This window comes from Eleutherodactylus coqui, chromosome 13 (genome assembly GCF_035609145.1).
Source record: "Eleutherodactylus coqui strain aEleCoq1 chromosome 13, aEleCoq1.hap1, whole genome shotgun sequence".
In the NCBI taxonomy this organism is placed as follows: Eukaryota; Metazoa; Chordata; class Amphibia; order Anura; family Eleutherodactylidae; genus Eleutherodactylus; species Eleutherodactylus coqui.
In genome coordinates this window covers 74,774,446-74,795,806 of record NC_089849.1, presented here as the reverse complement: position 1 = coordinate 74,795,806, position 21,361 = coordinate 74,774,446, and the positions used below count along the sequence as shown (strand labels likewise).

Sequence of the window (21,361 nt, the reverse complement as noted above, 5' to 3'; positions counted from 1 at the left end):
CACTGCAGGGGGGTGGGATAGGGCTGGCACATCACAGGATGAAGTGGTAATGCCTTTCCTGCATGTCTATTGGCTAGAAAATGGCGCTAAACATGCAGGGAAGGAAATGGAATTGACTCGAGTACCGCGTGGTGCTCGTCTCGAGTAACGAACATCTCGAGTACCCTAATACTCGAACGAGCATCAAGCTTGGACGAGTGTGCTCGCTCATCTCTATACATTGCCTTTTAATAAATTGTTGAACCACCTTTCATCAACTTGAGGTTTTTTAGCTCACTGTTTTGCTAAATTGCTTTAGGTTATCCATATTGGAGGGTTTTCATTCTAGATCCTGCCTCAGTATCTCATTGGGTTCAAATCAGGGCTTTAACCAACACAGTCCAAAATGTATTGTTGTAGCTGTGCAGGGATCACTGCTGGGTTGATGGAGTCCGGCGTGGGTTTTAGACTTTGTTCTGCACCTTCTAGCTTAGTAGGTGTGACGCAATGTGCTCACATCTGTGGGTGATCAGCTGGCTATTTAGCTGGGATGGATAGGAAGCTAAGGCGCTGTAAATTGTCAGTTGCTCACTGTCTGAGCTGGCAATTAGTGGCTCCCGTGGACAGCGTGGCGTCCACTGTTCCTTACTCCGGACGGCTCTATGTGCTGTATCTTATTCTACCAAAGCTAATTGCTGTGTTTTATTTTGTTTTGTCCTTTATCAGTTTGGCCAAGTAGGGTTACTTAGGTCCCAGGAACAAGTGCAGGTCTGCATCTATCGACGCGATCAGTCTGCCGTGTTAGGAAGGGACCTCTCCCTCGTTTGTTATGTATTTAGGGAAAGACTTCCCATTTATTATGTGTTGGTTTGTTTTGGCCGCCGCACTGTGAGCAATTATTGTGCATGTCTGCAGGTGCTGGTCTAGAACATCCTTTGCAGACGTAACATGTATTTTATCTTAGCCATAAACTTGTCTCTTGTATTTTCGATTTTTGTCTTGCTGTATATTTTAGGTAGACAGGCATGTTCATGAATGCATATTAACAATCCCATCTATTGGTTGTTTGTACAGTTGTCAGCCTGGAATCTAGATCGTTGCACCTGAATTCTCTGGTGGAAGAAGCCCAGATGAGGATGAGTGAGTTGTCTGCAAAAATACAAAATGAAGGATTGGGAGTAGACAGCAACGACAAAGAAAAGCAGCTCAAGTCCTGGGAGTGGAGATATCGTCTATACAAAAGGATGAAGACTGGGTATGAATATGCACGTAAGTGGTTTTCCATATGAAAAGTGAACCACCGGGGCAAATCAGTGTCATTGCATTTATTTTATTATTATTATTATTTTATGAAACATTAGTCAACTTTTAGGGGCTATAAAGGTAAAATTGATGTACAGGCAAGGGCCATGTCCAAAGACTCCAAGACTGCATGCAATTTACTGCAACAGATTTGTGGCAAATACAGGTGGAAGAGATGGTTTTATGTTCTTTGCCTGTGCTGGCCGCAAAGCCGCAGTAATTTGTAATAATCCACAAGTGTTTTTTTCTGCACAGTTTTCAGCTGCATGCCACATTTCTACTCTGTGGTCTCATTATGTGAACCCAGTCGTAGTGACATAAATGATTGGTGGTTATACGTTAAGGGGTATTCCCATCTCTGCAAATTATTCTGTCGCGTCTGACCAGGATGCACCAAAACTGGTCCCCAAAGAGTTCCGGGGCTATGTTAACACAGTGGAACAAAGAACATAAACCACCACAGCTAATGTGTGTAATAACAGATGGAGAGGAGAAATTTCCCCATACGACTCAGAAGAAGAGATCGTGCCTGCCTATAGCGGATACCCCATCCTGATAAGATCGCACCTGACTCATGTACTTTGGCCACTCACTGTCCATACCTGCGACAGAAGTATGCAAGAACTAAGCAAGAATACAATTACCACCAGTAACCACTGTATTTAGCTTGAGGTAAGAAAAAATTCTAAGATCCAGCTCTGATTCCAACAACTATCAGATGATGACTGAGAATAATTAGCACAGGTCCACATCCCAGACAGTAATAAAAGCCCTCCCTAATTGTTAAGCAGTTGCAACAAGTACCAAAACACTCCTATAGACACTCCCACCAGTGCTAGAAACAATCACTAGGACTATTGAAGTGAATGGAACCACTGGGGATTGTGAAGCACTTGAACTTAGTTATCTCTGTAACTTCTCATTCAAGTGATGGCTGCAGTGGCATGCAGGCTATCACTGTCAAACCTTAGGGTTGTTGCAGGGGTGATTTCCTGAGTTGGAAATACCCCTTTAAAACAATTCTAACGTAAAGAAAACAACAGCCTTGCTTCACTTGGATAAACACCTGTTTAGCTGGACCAATAAGGATACACTACAGGTCAGATATAAAATACCTCCCCAAAAAAGGCTAAAAATATATAAATGTTATATATATATATATATATATATATATATATATATATATATATATATATGTATCTTTATTAGTATACAGAATAAAAAGACACCCGCATTAACAGGACAGGGTGCAGCTATGTTAAGCCAAGCAGGTTGGGGAGCCGTATTCACATTCCACAGAGAACCATTATATAGGGTAAGTAAAGATGTCATCCTTGCACTACCATCAGATGGACGAGCGCGATATCAGGCCAAGAAACTCAACCTGATATCACACTTGCCAATGTGTGTTTTTCATGCCAATGCAAAGTGTTTTTTATTCACATGCTTCAAAGTATTCCAAGTGTTTCCCATTGATTTCAACAGGAAACATCACATTTGACTCGCATGCGCTTAAAACCGCATGTGAGTGCCATGTGATGTCTTTTAAGGGCTCATTGATGACAATGGCCGAGGCGAGAAGCCAAGAAATAGAACATGCTCATGTGAAGAAATCTATTCAAAAGAATGGATTTCATATTTGTGCGAGTTTTGTGCGCATCGCATAACACAAGAATATCGCTTGTGTGAATAAGCCCTCAATCAGCATAGCAAATTAAGTTAATAAAGTGCAAATGTTAGATGTATCCAAAATAACACAACTGCAATAGTTATATAGGGTAGGTAAATAGAAATACCCTGTACTGAATATAACAATAAGGTGTAAGTGCAGAGTATACAAAGGCTTGCACATACATTCAAATCAAAACAGCATAATAACCCAGTGGCATAGTAACCCGGTATAATAGGCGGCATACAGACCCTTCAGCTGACATCCCCAATGCTTTCTTAAGGGGTCTGGATTATGAAACTCTTTTGATTTGAATGTATATGTAATCCTTTGTATACTCTGCACTTACACTTTTTTGTTATATTATGTACAGGGTATTTCTATATACAGGGGTGGACAAAAATATGGAAACACTGTACGAAATGTATGCCTTAAAATCGGTCTCTACATGTCTTATTGAAATATGATTTATAATCCCATGTAACTTAAGAGGAGGTAATATGATCCAGATGCTACCGTGCAGAAGTGAACATCTGCCTGAGCAATGAGATTCCATTGGTCTGGGGATTGAGCCACTCAGCTGTTGTTAGCACTCAGAGCAGGGGAAGAGGTGGAGTAAAAACAAATTTGGCAGGAAAGCTCTCAGCCAAGCAGGAGCGAAAGGGCAGCTCAGTACTAATGATTAAAACCCCATGCATTTTGTACAGGTGTGGTGGTAGGAAGAGGAAGGAGGTGGAGCTACTCTGATGAGGATCCGATGTGCAGAAGAAGAGAGGGTTTTTTTCAGTGAGTGATTCCTTTAGTGTACAGTGAGGAAAGCTACATACATTTATAACCCCTGTGCTGCCAGATCAGTGATTATGCAACCTTTTCATTTGATGATGGCTTCCATCAAATGAAAATAAAAATATATCTTCCTTCAAAACTCCTAGATTATGCACATCTATCCCAAAGGTCACGCCACCATATCAGTGTTTTTTTCTTTTTCTTCTCCAATGCATTTTGTATAGTGTTTCCATATTTTTGGCCACCCCATGTATCTACCCTATATAACTATATATGTTATTTTAGATACATTTGGATACACATAACGAACTGCATTATAAGGTTTGATGATGCTTTTAATTTGGGTCAATAGACACGGGGCTGGGCTGGGACACTCATCCGTAATATTGGCTCAGAAATGTGCTATATAATACGTTCATCTGAAACTGCCTTTATAGTTAACTTTGGGGAAATTCTGGTTATCACTAAAGGAAATAATTGGTCTATTTCAAAGTTATCTTTTCTAAGCATTTAACTATCAAACCTCATTTGTGTAAGTCATACCACTGACAGTCATTAAATAAAACTGGCGCTGTAAGAAGAGAGAGCTGATATTGGTGCTGCCTCTTCAGACGATGGGTTGGAAGTGACTGAACTTCAGTGGTGAATTACTAAATATTCTGAAGCCTGGCTGTAATCATTGAGTTAGTATCATACAGAATGCGCCATAATGGATATCATCAAAGTGTCAGTAGTTTGTGTGGCCCAGATATTATCAGCACTCAAGCCTAAGAAGTGCATCGCTTTTTGAAATAATGATGTGCAATACTATGAGAAAAACTTCCTCCACTATTTCTCTTTATATAGTTGTGCTCTTTTTATTTGGTGTATCATTATGCTACCAGTACCATTTTCCCCTGATAATAAGACCTACCCTGATAATAAGCCCTCGATCATTCACAGACATTCAGTGAATGACATCCCAGAATGGCTGTGATTGGCTCATCGAGCGCCAGCTGTGATTGTCTGGCGCTCAATCCAATCACAGCGCTCACTTTGCTGGAGGCGGGGGATTCAAAACCCCGCTTACCAGAAAGACACTGATATGGCAGCGTGGAGGACACTGCAGCTTGCCACAGCACTACTGGAGACCATTGTGAGGCGTCCGGACGCCGGGGACCAGGTGAGGATAAGCCCATCTGAAAATAAGATACTGCGCCTCTTTTAGGGCAAAAAATAATATAAGACAGTGTCTTATTTTTGAGCTAAGTGCCACTCCGCCCCACCCCCCTCCCATTGCAAATAGTGGCAAGGGGGGGGGAGAGAGGGCAGAGAGGGGGCGGGAGCTTAGTGAACTGCTCCCGGCCTATTCCGCCTCCACCCCCTGCTGAGAGAGAGACAGCGTATATTGGCCAGGCGTGAAAACCCGGCCGATATACGCACGTCGGAATAAGCCCTAAAAAACACAACATGCGTGTACATGCTTTTTTGTGCATTGATTTCTATGGGAGAAAAAAACTAGAAACTGTCTAGTTCCCATTTGGGAAAAAATGCTAGCGAGTCAAAGATCCAGAACAGGTAAAAAAAATAGGCCAGAAAGAAATAACTGTTTGTAGTGTGGTTTGTCGAATTTTAATCTTTTTTAACCGGCTCTGCACTTCCTCTTGAGTTAGGCAGGTGATATTTAGCGGTGGCTTCATTTTATGCCCCTGCATCTCGTGTGACATTTATTTTTCCTTTGTGAATACACTTGAGAAAAAACTATTTAATACATTTGCCTTCCCACCAACCCCCTATCATCTTCTATGATTTCTCCTGCATTATTTGTTAAAGGGACAGTGCTCTCAGTACAAATTCTTTTACCGTTTATATAGTTATCTTTAATTGTTCTCAAGAACTTATCACCCTTGTGAGATTCACAAGTTTCATCTTCCCATATTATATTGGGATAAATAAAGTCTCCCATAATAATTGCTTCATTACGTTTTGACACCACTTATATTTGCCTTTTTAATAGGTTTTCGGTTTCTTCTTTTATTTTTGGTGGCCTGTAGAAAATCCCCTATCATGATTTTGTTATGTTTCTCTCCCTGTATTTCTACCCATAGAGATTCCACGTGTTCATCTCATACACCTATATCTTCTCGTAGCCTCGGCATTAAGTAGGATTTACCATACAGATACACCTCTCCCATTTTTGGCGCCCATGGTCTTTCCTGAAGAGATTGTAACCCTGTGAATTCACCGCTTAATCGCACTTATCGTCAAGCCATATTTCCATTATTCCTACTATGTTGTAATGTTTTTCAGTTATTCTCACATCAAGCTCACCCACTTTACTTATCAGACTTCCTGCATTCATTGTTACACAATTTATACAGTTGTTGTTATTCTTTTGCTACTTATTGTCCTACTAGCTGTGCCATCAGTTCTATCTGTAGTAACCCTACCCCCATTAATAAAATATAGTAAAAATAGATGGAACATGTTTTATAGGTTAGTTACAACTAGTTTTAAGTATATAAAAAAGTGACAGAAAGATGTATTCAAATAAAGTGAAAGTTGCAGTTCTCCTGGACAAGAGTTGCTCTGAAACTAATGCTTCCTATTTTATGATGTTGGCATAAGTCATCAAAAGCAGCTGTGGGTGGTATGGCTATAGTTTGAACCAGGGGCGTACCTAAAGGCTCAAGTGCCCGGGTGCAAAAGTTCATCTCGGGGCCCCGCCTGGCCTCCTTTCCCCGTGTCCATGCTGCAGCTGGCGGCCCCATTGAGAGCAATGGGCTGCAGGCAACCACTGCAGTGATTTTCAGGGAAGGGCTTTAAATATAAGCCCTTCCCTGAAAAATCATCCTTAGCTTGTGTAAAAAAAAATAAAAAAAAAAATATATATATATATATATATATATATATATATATTTTTTTTTTTTTTTTACACAAGCCAAGGATGATTTTCAGGGAAGGGCTTGGCTCGCCGGCATGGTATTGAAGCTCTTTCAGCATGCTTAGCACTGCCTGTGATTGGCTGAGCACTCAGCCAATCAGACACAGTCCTTTCAAGAGCAGGGATTTTAAATCCCCACCTGCTGAAAGAGCTTCAGTACAGTACAGGTGAGCCAAGCAACTAGACTCACCAAGCCCCGACAGCGGCGGAGAGGTGAGTATATATATGTGTGTGTGTATATATATATATATATATATATATATATATATATATATATATAACTTTCTTTTTTTTTTTTCACACAAGCTAGGGATGATTTTCAGGGCAGGGCTTATATTTAAAGCCCTTCCCCGAAAATCACTGCAGGGTTGTCAGCATCCTATTGCTTTCAATGGGGCCACAAGCAGCAGCAGGCCCATTAAAAAAGCAATAGGCACGCAGCCTCATTTACGCACTTTTTTTGCACATCCATGCAGTGTTGTTTTGATAGATAGATAGATAGATAGATAGATAAACAGACAGACATGAGTTAGACAGACAGATAGATACATACCCCAGACCACGTCCCTGTGTAAGGAGACCAGCAGGCACGAAGATGCTGTACACTGTGCAGGAGCACAGGGAGATGACATCAGCAGCAGCTTCCTCTGTTCCGTGCCGCAACATGTGTGTGTCTGCCTGCCTCTCTCCTCCTCCTCCTCCTCCTCCGCCCTCAGATATAGAGACAGCAACAGAGCCCTTAAATAGAGTGACAGCCACCAGCCCAGCATATTCACCTATTTTTCTGTGGTGTGAAGCTATCTGAACATGACACAACATCATTGAAGGATCAGAAACTGTTTGTTGGTGATGCCACCCCTTGCTAGTCGTACACTCTAATCAACCCTCCTAAAAATGCTAAATGATAAGATGAAAACTCACAAAACTCAAAAAAACTATTTGGCGGAAACCAGCCAATCTTGCTCAGTCCATAAAATGTGAGTTCTTTCTCCCAGAATGCCTCACTTCCTCGCAGTGAAGGGATGGGGACTTCAGAGGACTAAAACACTGTCAGGCAAAGTAAGTCACTATACGAATACAAAATGCTGATAGAGACATGAAAGTTATGGACTGTTTATAAGTCAATAGAATGAGGGGCGCTTGATATTTAAAATGTTATACTCCTTTTTATAGTGTTTTGCTATTAGAACTCATGTCTAACGCTGGGTTGGCTCATACTGAGCTATAGTAGGCACCCAGCCTTCCGTCTCCAGTGTTCGACGAAAACAGCATTTAGACAAAACCCTGGAGAGAACCATAGACTTTAATGAGTACACCAGAAACTAGAGATGCCAACTTTGGGCTCCACTTGATCTGGTTTTCATTCCTTTCTGCTTATTATGGAGGACAGAATAGCATAAATCAACCTAAATATCTACAATGACTGCTAATAAATTGGGGTCTGATAGGAAAACATAATCTAGCTAAACTAATAACATACAAACAGTCGTACCGTTCATGTCTATTATTCATCCCATTGAGTAAACATTCACGGTGCATGAAGAAAAGTTAAGTGAACCTACTGTTAATGTCTATCAAAAAACTAATTGGCAAAACGTGTTTCAATTAAGGGCATGAGAAAGGAAGTGGAATAATAATCGCCCATAGGGCTCTTTCCCACGAGTGCAGGCGCTTGTAAGTGTGCCTGCCGGCGCTGTAGAAACGCGTGTACAGGCGCACATATCTAACATTTGTGCACCTGTTCAGACGTCACGAGTCCGGCGCATATACGCTGAGGCCGCCATGCCGTTGCCTCCCCTTCCCTCCCCCTCGCCAGCTCATGTCCTCTCTCCTTTCCCCTGGCTGTTTGCTATGAGAGTGGATGGGGGCGGAGCTAAGCCCCCACCCCTTATCCACCCCCTCCCATTGCATACAGCCACGGGAGAGGAGAGAAAGGGGGGAGGGAATTTAGCAGTCCTGCTAGGGGGAGAGAGTTTAGCAGCAAATGACAGCCGCCCTTCTCAGGATGCTGTCATTGGCTCCCATAGGAGCCTATGCAGCAGCCGACATATTGCGTGCACAAAGATACTTCCAGGACTATCTTTGCTACATGTTATAAAAACGCTTGGTGCTATATTTGCTGGCTGAATGCTTTTATACCATGGGAATACGCCTGTGTGAAAATGGCAGCCAATATACGCTTGTGTGAATAAACTCTAACTTGTTTTGCGTCCCCATTGGGGCTCACAATCTACATTCATACACCTCTATATGTTTTTGGAGTATTGAGGAAACCACAAGAAACTCATGGAAATATGGTGAGAAGATACAAACTCCATACAGATGTTGTCCTTAGTTGGATTTGAACCTAGGATCCCAGTGATGAAAGGCAATAGTGTTAACCACTGAGCCACCATGCTACTCAAGTGCAAGTTTCACAGGTGATTTTCTCATTAAATAAAATCATACAGCATCTTGTTACTAAGAATATGTTCTTCTCAAGAAAAATTGGTTAGTCTGAATCATGCTTCAATGAAACAACTTTGAGAAGACCTCAGAAGACATGTTATAGAAATCCATGAAGCTGGAGAAGGCTTTAAAAGTTGGCTCCAAGGATCAACTACAAAATGGTAGAAGGTCTCAAGAACAAACTTGATCAGGAAATGTAGTGGCCCAAAGTTAGTGGGGCCACTCCATAATGTCATATGTCTGTCTTGTGTCATTGTCTTGTCAGTGTCTTATGTGTAGTATGCATTTGGATTATGTGTATTGCCCCTCTGCAGGATTGAAAAGGTTAATGTCTGGGTTATGTCTGGAAAATGTATCGTTGTGTAAGTCATGTGACTATGTTTTATATATATAATATATACAGTATGTGGTTTGCAAGAATGAGTATGGTAGTTGGGAGAGAGAGGAAAAGAGAAAGACTTGGAGAACTTAATTTGTATTGCCTGGAGGATAGAAGGGGGATAGGGGGGGCACGATCAAAACATTTAAATATGTTGAAGGTATAAATAAGTTTCAGAAGAGAAGTGTTTTTATTAGGAGGCTAAACACTAGATCAAGAGGGCACCATCTGAGATTAGTTGGGGAAGGTCAGAAGCGACATCAGAGAATTATTTTACTGTAAGAGTCGTAGATGCTTGAAACAAACTTCCATTAGATGTGGTTGGAAAATCTAAAATAAATACAAGCTTCCTGGGATAAGCATAGATATATCCCAAGAGAAAATAGTCTAATAAGGGTAGACTAGATGGACCAGGCGGTCGTTTTCTGTTGTCAATTTTCTGTGTTTTTTGTTACAAAAGCCTTGTTATAGACTGGTGTACATCAAGCCATGGCTAGAGTAATTGACGCCAAAGCCTGGTTAGTGACAAATCTATTCTTCTTAAGAAACATGGGTTACTGTGAATACGACAAACAACTGTTCTACGGACAAATAAGAAAAAAAAGGACGTTTTTAGCAGAAATGAACAACGCAATGTTTAGAGGAAAAAGAACACTACAAACCTACACCAAAACCTCATCCCGACTGTAGAGCATGGTCTTGGACGCCTTACGATCATTGAGGGAGTATCAAATCACTTTACATGAGGATGTAAGGGCAGCAGTCCATGACCTCAAGTTGAAAAGACAATGGGCGAAGAACAATACAATGACCCAAAGCACACAAGCAAATCAGCTCAACAATAGTGGAAAAAGAAGATTCGTCTTTTGGAATGGGCACGTTGGAGTCTTGCCAATAATGCGGCATGACCCGAAGAGGGCTATACACAAGAGGCATTGCCGAGATATTGAAGGAATGAAACACATTTACAGGGAGGAATGGTCCAAAATTCCTCCTTAATGTTGTGCAAATGTTATTTGAAGCTACGTGACACATTTGGAGGAGGTGATTGCTGCTTAAGAGGGATCTACGCCTTATTAGATTCAAGTGTCCACTTACTTTTTCTCTCTGCATTGTGGATATCTAATCAGTGTGCCCCATAAATGTCTATTATTGTGAAGTCATCAACAATCAGAGCACAATAATTATTAGTAATCCAGGTCATTCCAAAAGGTTCACTCACTTTTTCTTGAAGCTGTACATCCTCGATGCAAGTTGCATGTTCTTTGGTAGTGAATGGCCAGAGATTCGGTAAAAAAAATATTTATAGAATTTCTACTTTATTGATCTGCAAACCGGCTAAGTCCCTTTTTCATAACAATTAACTGAAACTTTTTTTTTCTTTACTTTTCTTTAACCGTTTTATTCCAAATGCCTGGATAGCATGATATTTTTTTTTCATAATGGAGGTTGAAATATATGCATATTTCTGTGCTACACACTGTCAGTGTTTTGAAATGCTGGCAGTATTGAGACACGCAGTACATGGAGGGTCTATGCGATCGTCCAGTTTCTGAAACATTCATGGGTTTATGAATACATTGCAAGTTCCATTTGTCCCAAATGCAAAGTGTCTCAGAGTCAACTAATTAGTGGTGGGTGAGAGGCGCTCTTCAGAAAGCACACTGTGTCCTGTCTCTTTGGGTGGTCCTTTTTGGCAGTAGATGGAGCCTGTCTCTAACTTTCCCCCAGCAGGCTATGGCTTGGGAAGGTAATAACGGAACAGGCTCCTCAGTGATTCAGTTGAGTGAGTGGCTCGTCCATTTTCTCTGCTGCTCAAACAAGCTTTCTTTTCTTTCCTCTTCTCTCCACAATGATCTGACTACCATGTTTCCAACTGGCACATCGTTGTAGCACCCTCTCTCTTCTCCCCTCAAGTTTGGTGATGACGTCTTCTGTCCCACTCCAGACCGCTATCACTCTCACTCATAGTTCTGGTTACAGTAGATTGCTCTATTGGCTTGTAAACAGGGCAGGCCTGTGTAACAGGGAATTCTTTGAATAGACGAATTATGTGTACATTACAGATTTAATACTTGGCTTAGTCGTTTCTAGAAACTTACAGTATGTTTTTAAAATGCCTTCTCAGATTTTTGACTTCTTTTTAAATTTCACGAGATCACGGCACATTTTGGCACATTATATTAGTTTAGCTAATTGCTAATACTCATGTAAATATCAATATACAAATTTATAGCGAATGACATTATATAAACCCATTGGAGTTCTCTGGGTTTAAATGTGTTCATTCTATTTCTATAGCACCACCATATTTTTCAGCAATATGCATATATGGCCAATCATCTCCCATCCTTTAGTGAGACTTAGACAGTGTTCACACAACACAATCTAATGGAAATTCAAACATTTAAAGGGGTTGTCTAAGTTACAAAAATATTTTTGAACAGCTGCTCATGCAATAAAATAACAACTGAAACAATACTTACCTCTCTTCTCACTCAGGAAATGGTGCAGCAGGTCCCATGACTATCCCAGTCTGTGATGACCGTGGAAGTCAGGTGACCACTGCAGTATTACTTTCCTGAACTCTTGACATCTTGATGCCTACGATGTGAGCACCAATGCCAGGAGAACGGGCAATGATCTTGCAGCCTTTCGATTGGCTGCAGCGGTCACCTGACTTCCGCTGATAATACCGACCAGGATCGTCATGGGATCTGCTGCACCATTCTCTGGGTGGAAGAAGAGAGGTGAGTATGCTTTATTTTGTTAGTTTATCAAGTTAACAACTGTTTTAATTTTTTTTAAAGTTGGACAATCCCTTTAACTATGGATTTCTGATGTAGATTTCAATTACAGCTGCACACAATGAGGCTAATCTGCATTCAGATATCCCAACATTGATTCTGCATGGATTCCGTATCGAGAAGTGATATGGCACTACTTATTTTGATGCTGTGTAGAGTAAAAATCCAAAAGTGGGAAAATTTGCTCCATATAAACTAAGGCTTAGATTCTCATTCATATTAATGGGACATGAAATTGACATGGGTTCAATGGGTAATCGATGACGTTCGTCAAGGCCCCTGTTGAACATCGGAGATCTTAGTCTGTACATCTTGGAATATGTGGAGAGACAAGATAGACTTCCTTCGATCCATCATAGGAGCTGAACAACCAAAATAGAAGTAATGGATCATTAATAGAGATGAGCGAGCACCAAAATGCTCGGGTGCTCGTTACTCGAGTCGAACTTTCAGTGATGCTCGAGAGTTCGTTTCGAGTAACGAACCCCTTTGAAGTCAATGGGCGACTCGAGCATTTTTGTATATGACTGGTGCTCCGCTAAGGTTTTCATTTGTGAAAATCTTAGCAAATCACCAAAGTCATGTAAAAAACACAAAAATGGATAGGGCAGGCGAGGAGCAACATGCAGGGCTGCATTTCGGGCTCCGAGGTCTCACTATTAAGCCACAATAGTGGCAAGAGTGAGACCCCCCCCCACACACACTGTCAGCATAACGATCGTTCTCCTCTGCCACAGCTGTAACAGCTGTGGCAGAGAAGAACAATGTTAGCCCATTGAATTCAATGGAGCCGACAATACAGCCGGCTCCATTGAAAGCAATGGGCTGCCGGCGAGCGTGGGATGAATTTTCGGGAAGGGCTTAAAACTATAAGCCCTTACCTGAAAAAGAAAGATTTTAGTGTAAAAAAAGAATAAAAATGCAGGCATTCTCTTCAATGGAGCCACTGCTGCTGCCGGCGACTCCATTGAAGACAATGGTCCGCTGGCACACCTGAATTCTTTTTCAGGGAAGGGCTTTACATATAAGCCATTCCCTGGAAATGAATTAAAAGTGATTTAAAAAACAAAAAAATAGATACTCACCTCCCTTCAGCTGCCGGGGCACAGCCGCGTCTTCTCCTGTTGTCCCCTGCACTGTGGTGCTGAACTGCTGTCATTCAGCTGAGAGCTGCACTGAGCCAATCAGGGGCAGCATTCACTCACCCATTCATGAATTCATGAATGGGTGTGAGTGAGATCTGCCTCTGATTGGCTCAGCGCTGAGCCAATCAGGGGCATGTCTGACTCACACCCCCTTCACACCCACTGCAGGCCGGCCGCGCTGAACTCCGTCTGCCGGGACAAGGTGAATATATATATATATATATATATATATATATTTTTTTTTTTTTTTACACATGTCTGGACAATTCATCCCGCGATCGCCGGCAGCCCATTGCTTTCAATGGAGCCAGCTGTATTGCCGGCTCCATTGAATTCAATGGTCAGTGCTCGTTTAACCTAATACTCGAACGAGCATCAAGCTCGGACGAGTATGCTCGCTCATCTCTAATCATTAACTTGATGGACACCAACAACTATAATGGGGTCTGTCATGTTTCCACCATGGTGTCCAAAACATTACCCAACATAATAGTGTAGCGTGCTGTGATATCTTGACTGGCTCTTCAATTGAATTTGTAATACAAATGGAGCCTCCATCAGAGATGTGTGCCTTAAAGAAAGACATGTCTGTATATTTGTGTGGTTCCATATGAACCCATACAGTACATGGGAAATTCATAACTCCACCGGGTGTCCAAAATCATCCATGAATAGTTTCATATTTTAAATATCATAATTAGAGATGAGTGAGTATACTCGCTAAGGCACATTACTTGAGCGAGTAGTGCCTTAGCCGAGTATCTCCCCGCTCGTCTCTAAAGATTCGGGGGCCGGCAGGGAGAGCGGGGAGGAACGGAGGAGAGATCTCTCTCTCCCTCTCTCCCCCCCCGCCCCCGCTCCCCGCCGCGACTCACCTGTCACCCGCGCCGGCCCCCGAATCTTTAGAGAGGAGCGGGGAGATACTCAGCTAAGGCACTACTCGCTCGAGTAATGTGCCTTAACGAGTATACTCACTCATCTCTAATCATAATGCATGATCGATTCTTGAGTATGCTCAAATATGAAATATTGTTATACTGTCTGTGATCAATATTATTAAAGCAGACCTAACATAAGATAATAGCTTATAAAGTCTTGAAATAGATGGATTGGCTACTACATAACTTTAATATTACTATAAATGTTGATTTCTTCAATGATATTCTGTAATGTTGTCCTGCAGTACAGAGGCCTTGGGTTTAACTCCAACTGAAGGACATCTATGTGTAGTTTGTGTGTTGCCTATGTAGGTTTCTTCCAGTTTCCTTTCACATTCCTTGTCAATGGACAAATTATTTACTGTTATGCTCATCCCTCCATGGTATTTATCTAAGTGCTATTAATCACATCATGTCTGTGCCCTCTTATCCTGTCTTTGGTATTTATCTAGTGCAAATTAAGTACACCATGTCTGTGCCCTCCAATGTGATCATGTGTATATATTAAATACATTAAGCCTAAGGAAGAACCCTGAGAGGTTCAAAAGCTCACTATAACATCATGTATTTTTGTTAGACATTAAAGGGTATCATGTCTACAAGATTACTTGGTTTCTCTTACTGAGAACAATCACACCTTCTACTTTCCTTTCACACTCCAAAAGATGGATTAAGTTGCAATTTAGCTTGTGAGCCTCACTGGGCACAGAGACCAATATAACTGATAACAATTAGTGTTGCTTGTCTTGATCGTCTGGGCAGTAAAATTTCCCCGATTTTTCGCCAAATCAGTTCAGGTACGTCCAAACCAATTTTTGACAAAAATCACACACAAAAAAAAATTGAATTTCCCAAAATACCGACTGCAGAAGTCAGAGTGAAGCCAATCAGCAGCAAGTGTACCTTGATGATGTCACCAAATTGGTCCTCCATCTTGCATATGGGCAGAAGTTCCATTGGACGCCTGCATCACATGACCTAGCCATATACATGTAACATAGGCACCATGTAACCACTGGCCATTTTACAGCTGAGCACAGAACAGAGAAGCTGCATTACATTTATATGCTTATATAAAATCTGGTCTGTTCCTAGGGATATATTCTTGCTGCGTGTGAGTAAGACCTGCAACTATTTCAGAGTGGCCAGACTCACTCATCACTAATAACAATCACTGGCGTAACTATAGGGAATGCAGGGGATGCAGTTGCACTCGGGCCCAGAAGCCTTAGAGGGCCCATAAGGCCTCTCTTCTCCATATAGGGAGCCCAGTACTATGAGTAAAGCATTATAGTTGGGGGCCCTGTTACAGGTTTTGCATTGTGGCCCAGGAGCTTCAAGTTACGCCTCTGTGTTAAGGGGTTAAGAGAAGTAGGGGGCCTCAAGATAAACTTTTACACCTGGGCCCATGAGCCTTTAGCTACGCCCCTGATAACAATCTCTGTACAGTGATTTGAAATATGTTGACGTTACAAAAAATTAATAAAATGGTGTACTGTATATTCCAGGCTGGCTGTCTAGCATGTTTATCAAATGCTGTACTATATATTACAGTATCCTACCAAAAGTAATTATAGACCTGAGCAAGAATTAAAGCTCGTATTTATTTAAATATATTATTACTAACTGGGGCCTCCTTTGGCCCTAGAGACATTGGATACTCTGTGGCATACTTTCTATTAACGCTCAAGATAATTCGGGCTGGTGTTTCCCTCCATTCATCCTGCTAACGACTGCGGAGTTCTCTCAGAGAACATGGATGCTGTTCATATTTCCAGTCCCAATTTGGTGTGCAGTCAGTCCAATTATGCAACATCCATATCCTCAAACCAATGTAAAATAGAGTTTTTGGATTTGTGACAAGGCACGTTGTCTTGTTGGAAGTATTACTGACCATTTCCAGAGTATTACCACATTGCTGTCAGCAAATTATTGTCTAGAATATGAGGGTACACCTCCATGTTCATTTTTTTATTACTGCAACCAAGGGACTGAGACCATGCCATGAAAACCCCGAGACCTTAACAGAAACTCTGCCATACTTAACTACTGGCACAGCAAACTTGGGCATAAGGTGTTCCCCAGGATTCCTCCATACCCAGGCTCGTCCATCTGATTAAGGCCTCCTTCACACGGGCGACAAAGTTTTGTCGTGTTGCTACAATGCTACAAACCACATGTATGTGAAGCCCATGCTTTCCTATGGGTTCCTTCCCACATGCAATGTTTTGTAGCATGAGACAACCGACACAAAAACCTCACGGTCCAGCGATATGCCCGCGACACGCAAGGTTTTCTGGCTTATGTTTCTCAATAGAGTCTTTCTCTCTGTTGCATTGCACGAAAACGTGATTTTGTGCAGTGCGATGCAACTTTGACAGTAGGAAATCCTACTGTCAAAGCCAAAACTAAGCTCCAGCTGCAGGGAAAAATAAAAAAAACAGATACATCACCTTAGACGCAGTCTCCACCGCAGTTGCAGCTTCTTCCCGGGTCCCGGCACTGCTTCTCCTCTTCATCCTCTGGCTGGGGATTGAAAAAATCCCCGCCTTCTGGAAGCGCTAGCTGTGATTGGCTGACGCTTAGCCAATCACAGACAGTGCTCGATGAATGGCTGTGATTGAACCAATCACAGCCATTCATCGAGCACTGGCTGTGATTGGCTAAGCATCAGCCAATCACAGACAGCGCTTGCAGCAGGCGGGGATTTTTCAATTCTCGGCCAGAAGATGAAGAAGATGATCAGTGCCGATTCCCGGGGAGAAGCTACAGCTTATTTTCAGGGTAGGGCATATATTTCAACCCCCCCCCCCCCTCCTGAAAATCGTTGCATGTGATGCTACAAAGTCACGTGATTTTGTAGCGTCACATGCAACTTTGTGGCACTACAAGATGGCAGTATTGCCATGAGAACACTCAGCAATATTGCAGCAATGCGATATTGCTGCGATTTTCTTGTGGCGATGCCGTGTCGCCCGTGTGAAGGAGGCCTTAAAGATGGAATAACATGATTCATCATTCCATAAAACGTTCTTCCATTGCTCACCTGTCCAAACATTACACTCATTGCACCATTGTAAATGGCTTGGTGTATCTTCTTTAAGAGAAATTGCCAGACATTTGCAGGATGCATTGAGGGAAATACCAGCTGAAGTGTCTGAGATTTTAGTAGAAAATAAGCCCCAAAGAGTATCCAATGCCATCAGGGTCAAAAGTGTCCCCCTAAGTATTAATATATAAATAAATACTATTTTTGATTCTTGGTCAGGATAGTCTATATTTACAGAGGCATCTTATAACATGAAAATATTCTACTTGATTTAAGCTTTAAACCTTTCTTTTCCAAGTATTAGACATTCATTCCATCAATCACTTGCAACTGTGTTTGCAAGGCAATGTAAGTCTATGCATGTTTTCAGCTGCTCTTGTTTAGTTAAGATTTATAGAGCAGAGTTCTGAAGATCCTGTGTCTTTTCAGGAGCCCCTGAGGTGCCGACCAATGTCTGCCTGATGATAACCAGCAGCACATCACTCACTGTCACCTTCCAGGAGCCTCTGAGTGTAAATTCAGCTGTTGTGACCAAATACAAAGGTAGGACTAGAGATTAGTTTACGCAACTTTCCTTTGTTCTGTTTTTGCGAATCGGACAGAAGGGTATATTTGTATTACATGAAATCTCCAGGTCAGAGTGTCTATCTATCTATCTATCTATCTATCTATCTATCTATCTATCTATCTATCTATCTATCTATCTCATATCTATCTATCTATCTATCTATCTATCTATCACATATCTATCTATCTATCTATCTATCTATCTATCTATCTATCTATCTATCACATATCTATCTATCTATCTATCTATCTATCTCATATCTATCTATCACATATCTATCTATCTATCTATCTATCTATCTATCTATCACATATCTATCTATCTATCTATCTATCTATCTATCTCATATCTATCTATCTATCTATCTATCTATCTATCTCATATCTATCTATCTATCTATCTCATATCTATCTATCTATCTATCTATCCATCTCATATCTATCTATCTCATATCTATCTATCTATCTATCTATCTATCTATCTATCTATCTATCTATCTATCTATCTATCTATCTATCTATATCTCATATCTATCTATCTATCTATCTATACATCTCATATCTATCTATCCCATATCTATCTATCCCATATCTATCTATCTATCTATCTATCTATCTATCTATCTATCTATCCATCTATCTATCCATCTCATATCTATCTATCTATCTATCTATCTATCTATCTATCTATCTATCTATCTATCTATCTATCTATCTATCTATCTATCCATCTCATATCTATCTATCTATCTATCTATCTATCTATCTATCTATCTATCTATCTTATATTTAGTAAAGTCCTTTAATAAGCACAGTCAATCTTTGAAACTTCATTACTTTGCAGTTCAGTTTCACATGGAAATGTATTCAAATTTTCCAAAATGTATTAAACCTTGTCAATCAGTTCTGCAAATGTATAAGTGGTAGATGGCTTGTAGTGGAGTGAAAAAGCCACCTAGAGGATATGAGCGGTACTGCCACTCCAACTTTGCAGACCTTCACTATGCCCGTTATACTTGCTTTTTTATGCTGTCATCTGGCAACTCTGGATTGACTGCAATGTTGTTGAGCACAGCAACAGAAGTTCTGTGGCATATGCTGGCCGCTGGGTGGTCCAACTGCAAAACTAATGTAAATGGCAATAGAGGAATAGAAGCGCTGGCCCCATGTATTATCCAAGTGGTGATGCAGCTATCGCGTTACCTCCTAATAAGCTTTGCAGGTGGGATCCAGAATACAAATGTTGGGTGGTGCTATTTTAGGGAAGAAGCACAGCACGTGCCGCATGGTGGAAACTCGCCCCCTCCTAAGGGGAGCACTGAAGAAATCCTGCTGAACCAGCTTCTGCAGTAGGAGGGGGTGAGCTATTGATGGTGGATGGCCAGCAGACAGTAGGCTTAGGTCCAAGTGACAAGAGCCATCATATGCAGGAGGAGAAGGAATCTCCCTTGTGCCTTTTGTGCCCTGAGCCAATAAGACCATGAGGCTTGTGACACATGGATTGTGACTGTGTGCTTGCAATGCTTAAAGTAATGCACACTCCTGTGGGATTATATCTAATGTATAGTAAAACTTTTTAAGTGTGCTACAATTGAACTTTGACTCCACTTCCATATTTTCCACTCCATTACAAAACAACCTGCTCACTTTATAAGTTGTCCAGTGGTCTCGGGACCAATATTGATTTGACAACTCAGGGGTCCCAGTGAACATTACATATTTCTTGAACTATTCGTTCTTCACTAGTTCTTTATTACATGGTAAGAAACTTCTCGAGGACAATAAACCACTGTAGTCTGAAAGTTAGATCTTGTGTTTCCTTGCTACCACTGCGAAGAATAAGTTGCTACTGTATGTTAACATGCCTGAGTTGCTATGATGAAATGTAACATAATTTAGTTGATAGTTAACAAGCAATGTTTTATACTTCTGCTTTTAAACCAAAGTTGTTACCTCTAAGAGATTAGTTACTGTTGTGTCTCATTGCAGTCATGGCTCTATATTGGGTCTGCTTATTTTCAATGCATAATTAAAATATATCACCCTTCTTATTATATTCGATGGACTTGGCATTGGAAGCACACGATGGTACTCTAGTGACATTGTATCAAGAACGTGGTGATACAATATCTAGACTCTGGTAGTCTACTGACCAGTCTTACCAGGTAATGATCCATTGTTATCACTGTTGCTTTGTAGCGCTGTGGTCCTGGATTCATATCCGACTAAGGGCAATATCTGTAAGTTGCCGCATGCACACAGCTTGATTCTTTTCAGACGGCTCTGTGTGTATACTGTCTCATTCATCTCTATGGCAGAGAGCGTGCACACAGCCGTCTGAAAAGAGTCACGCCGTGTGTGCCTAGCAACCTCATAAAAACACAGGGCTAGACTACAATATACCACTCCCCGGGCTCACCGTTCACCCACATTTGAGCCCAATAATGTAGTTTATGGGCTCAGACGTGAGAACAGATTCCCTTTAATGCGTGCCTGAACAACAGATGGCCCAGTAGCCACACGTGGCCCGGCAGAGGGTTCTCTTACACAATTCTACCAAAATTATTTGGACACCTGAGCAGGAATTAAAGCTAGTATTTTAATATATTATTAGTAATTGGGGCCTCCTTTTGGCCCTAAACACATTGAATACTCTCTGTGGCATACTTTCTTTTAACGTTCAAGATTAGAGATGAGCAAGCACCAAAATGCTCGGGTCCTCGTTATTCGAGTTGAGCTTTTCGTAAAACTCGAGAGCGTTATTTGAGTAATGAACCCTATTGACTTCAATGGGAGACTCGAGCATTTTTGTATGGGACCCGCCGGTTACCGAGCTTTTTTTTTTTTTTCCTGAGTGTTCTCTCTCTCTCTTCTCCGCCAAGCCAGCCACAAACTACCATTGACATGCGCAGCTTCGCAGTGGGGAGGGGTCAAATTGAGAGCGGTGAGATCTCTCTCTTTCTCCCCCCCCCCCCCCCCTCCGCTCTTCCCTGCTCACTCCCGCAACTCACCGCTCACCCCTGCCGGCACCTAAATCTTTTGAGACAAGTGGGCAGGTACTCAAAAAAGGCAATACTCGCTCGAGTAGTTTGCCTTAGTGAGTACGCTCTCTCATCTCTAATGCTCTTCATATTTCCTTTTTTTCCTTTTTATTGGACAACATAAAAAGCCAGCAAGTGAACGTGCATTTTGAGGTCAGGCCCCTTCGTCAGTTCGCCTGGATTAGAGTAAAAACTAAGTGATAAGTACAAAAGAATAGGGGAAGAGTAAATAACAAAGAATTAGAAATAAAAGGAAAACACAAAATCAATCATATACATAATACAAATGAATAAGTATCAAATACATCAATAAATGTAGTGAATATAT

The 21,361-nt window shown here is 41.4% G+C and overlaps 1 protein-coding gene across 1 annotated transcript in view; it reads left to right on the top strand.

Moving 5' to 3' along the window:
• Nucleotides 1–21,361, top strand: part of ANKFN1 (ankyrin repeat and fibronectin type III domain containing 1) — a 432,348-nt gene that overhangs the window by 129,927 nt on the left and 281,060 nt on the right. The window contains exons 3-4 of the mRNA XM_066586983.1: nucleotides 1,054–1,248; nucleotides 17,855–17,968. Of these exons, the coding sequence (XP_066443080.1) occupies nucleotides 1,054–1,248; nucleotides 17,855–17,968 (309 nt within the window). The remainder of the gene's footprint in view (nucleotides 1–1,053; nucleotides 1,249–17,854; nucleotides 17,969–21,361) is intronic.